The 3,501-nt window shown below is 30.6% G+C and overlaps 1 protein-coding gene across 1 annotated transcript in view; it reads right to left on the bottom strand.

Annotated features, from left to right (window-relative positions):
- Positions 1–3,501, bottom strand: part of LOC108688553 — a gene marked incomplete at its 5' end in the record, with an annotated part of 31,106 nt that overhangs the window by 4,073 nt on the left and 23,532 nt on the right. Inside the window, 1 exon segment of the mRNA XM_018194856.1 lies at positions 1,190–1,231. Coding sequence (XP_018050345.1) covers positions 1,190–1,231 — 42 coding nt within the window.

Raw genomic sequence — 3,501 nt, 5'->3', positions numbered from 1 at the left:
TATATATATATATATAAAAGTATATGTAAAAGTATTAAGTTCAAGATCCGTTTTAATCGCTTTAAAATGGCTTTTTTCTTTTCCTCTCTTACTTGTGTTTAAACACACTTCTAGTTCATTCAATATTGTCAATCTTTATTTAATTGTAAATTATTAAATTAAGGAAACAATGAAAAATAAGATATAATGTTAGGATGTCAAAAATACTTCACACGAGTAATTACGTTAAAAAAACTGTTGATAATAGATTTTGATAGTAGAGTTAATAACATCTTAAACTAGACAGCAAAGTATCAAATTAGCGGATGATTCATGTTCCTCAGAATGATTCGTCTCATAAAATATAGTTGCCGTTTGTTTATCTTTTAATTCTTATTAATTTTATTTAGATTATGATGATATTGATAAATGATCTACAATTGCTAACGTAACATTATTTTTACAAAGATAAAATTAATAAAATTAAGTTGCTTTATGTCGTGAGTTTACGCTTTAATTAACTCGCCGTTTATCGTTTAGATATGATAAAGACATATTTTTTTCTATCCTTTGTTGCATCCAACCGGCTGATAGTCTTCGTACACATAAGGTTAAAACGACTGCGAATAATTGAGCCAGTTTACCCACGCGACGTAAAAATCGTGCGTTCACCGGAGCGGAGGAAACATTTAGCGCAGGATGTTGCTGTGCACTTTGTGCGTGCAGCTCGCGCTCGTTTATTATTTTCTCCTCTTGCCGATACGAACCATGTAGGATCGAGTGCTTGTATCATACTGAAAAGGAAGCGGAAAAATTGCCGGTTGGCAGTTAGCTACTTTCCAGAGCGCGCGAGAATGCAGTGACACCGTTCTTTGAGAGAACGACGCTCAAGGCCGACACTGTAATTTCAGTCAATTTAGATCTGCGCGCTACGAGCTGTAATTCGCAGGATTTTTATGAACGTCGGGTTAATAATAACTGATGTTTTCTTTTGATGAATGACGCAAACGTCCTTTCGTTTTTTATGATAAAAGAGTAGCTAAAGTTATCCTTAAAGTTGGAAAATTTTTTTGAGAATTTTTCATACAATATAATTTTTAGAATGTTAAATTTCAGAAATTTTCAGAATTTTTGAATAATTTTATAATTTTTTAGAAAAATCTCTCAAATTTCTTATATAACACTTTTCAGATATGACAAGAAATTTCACATCTTTCCTGGAATTCTTCATATATGTGTACTCTAAAATATTCTTTTTAGATTTCTGAGATCAAGTCTAAGATCAATGTCTAAATTTTTATTATGCTTGAGTTTCTCATATAATATATTGTAATATATTATAGTCCAATTGTTTTCAAATCTATTTGACCTAATTCTTGTATGCTTCAGTAAAATCGTTCTTTCCAAAATAATTAGAAGACCAATTCCTAAAAAAAATGTACCTATATTTATATCACTCAGTGACACAGGAAAGATATTTAGGATTTTAGTAATGGATTCGAATATTACGGTACGATAAAATGTGAAGTTCCGATGCATGTGCTTTTCGTGTCCCATTTCTTAATAAATATGATTATAATTGCGTAATTTTACGAGTCTCATTTAATTCGAAAAGATATCGCAGGAAGTTTCAAAAAAGTTTGTGATGGAGCATGTAGAAAGAAAGCAAAAACGTACAGCCGAGATTTCGAACAATGCGGGAGGAAGGCGTGACGGTAAGCTTTACGAATCTCCACCGATCCAGCTGCTCGTACCTACATATTGTACATTTACCGTCGACCTTTCGAAACCTCCACCTCCACGCGATAGTTCGTTCAGATAGCCTGAATGCCAGCAAAAGACGGCCGACCATCAATTGCCACCGTTGGAGAGGGTGGAACAGCTGTTTCGTTCAGTGAGAGAAGAACTTGGATCGTGAATATTTAAAGATCCCAATGTCCTACATTGATTCTGCACGCTTCCGATATGTTTTTTGATATAATAATTTCCGAAAACGAAATATATTTTTTCTCGACGTAAACCAAAAGTCCGCATTAATTATATAGAAAATCGGATTCTATTGGAATAAATTAATTTTTACATATAATGTAGCTTTTAACGTGAACAAAAGATATTACAGAGCCATGGGACAATAATAATGGATAATTTTACTGTGCATCAAAGATGTAAACTTGTACTTACAGAATTTGATGGACATTTTGATGTAGTTGAGAAACTATCTATTGTTGAATCTTGTATCTGACATCTTTAATTCATCACATTATAACTACATATGTAAAAATTATCCTCATTTCACCCATTTTTCTATGTAATTAGTGAAAGAAGATTTTTATCTGGTTCGATTATGCATTCGTGAAAAAATCTGCCATCTTTTGTTCATCACATTATAAATTACATTATAAGTATAATTAACTGTTTGTTGGAATTTTTCATAATTAGCGGAATATTCTTTCACGAAAGCATAAGAAGTCTTGCAGAATGAGATATATAATATATAAATTCACACGAAATTATTCAAGCACAAAAATCTAGCTTGAAACTTCTTTTAAAGCCTTTATTTCTGATTTTTTAGATAAGAAGTCTATCATTTTATTATTGTTTCAATTTAACAATATTCTTATTGTACAATACAATTTTCTTATTTAATTTTCTATTTATTTTACAAAAACCATAACAAAATTTTCGTTTATTTTAATGAAATTTTAACTAGTCAGTTTGAGAGATGATTAGTTGAAGATTGTAGATGAAAAAGGAAATCCTGTTAGGAAACGTAGGCAGGATAGCCAGATGTTGAAGGTAATTAAATCGTAAATAAAAGACACGTTTCTCATGGCAACTTAATGGATTATAAATCTCGTGTGTGTCAAGCATCATTATTCTTAAAAAATTATAACTTTTTGTTATAAAATGAACGGAAAGATTTAACGAGAATTTTGTTTGTAAACGAAACAAATATTAGAACGTGATAAACAATAATTTACAATATGTATTCTTGTATTTTTGCTATTATGTTTTAATTATTTTAATAAAAAGAAAATTTATTTTTAATGTAATTTAAAAAATCGAGAGATTCAATTTAAAACTCAACGTTCCGACACGTTCGGACACACCAGATGTCGAGAATAATTAAATCGCTGTCACATAAGATCTCTGTTCTTCCCATCATTTTGGCGTAACTAAGTTCTCGTATTTCCATGGTCGAAACAGGAAGAGGAAGGACATATCCCTTCGAGCGAGAAAAAAAATTGAGTTGATCCAACGAGGAACCATCTTGTCATGTGGGCACAAAGTAATTTGATCTTCTGGGTAGTTTTACAGCTTCTATCGATATTAATTATTAAAGTTATTTTGATGTAGAGAAAAGATATTAAAGAATAAAAATAGGTGATGGAGAAACAGCATTTTATTTATTAACTAAGAAAAGATATTAAAAAACAAAAATAGATAGATGGAGAAACAGCATTTTATTTGTTAACAATATTTTTAATAAATATTTATTATACTGTGTGTGTGTGTGTGTGT

The sequence above is a fragment of the Atta colombica genome, unplaced genomic scaffold (genome assembly GCF_001594045.1).
Source record: "Atta colombica isolate Treedump-2 unplaced genomic scaffold, Acol1.0 scaffold236, whole genome shotgun sequence".
Lineage (NCBI taxonomy): Eukaryota > Metazoa > Arthropoda > Insecta > Hymenoptera > Formicidae > Atta > Atta colombica.
This window is presented reverse-complemented; position numbering and strand designations above follow the sequence as displayed.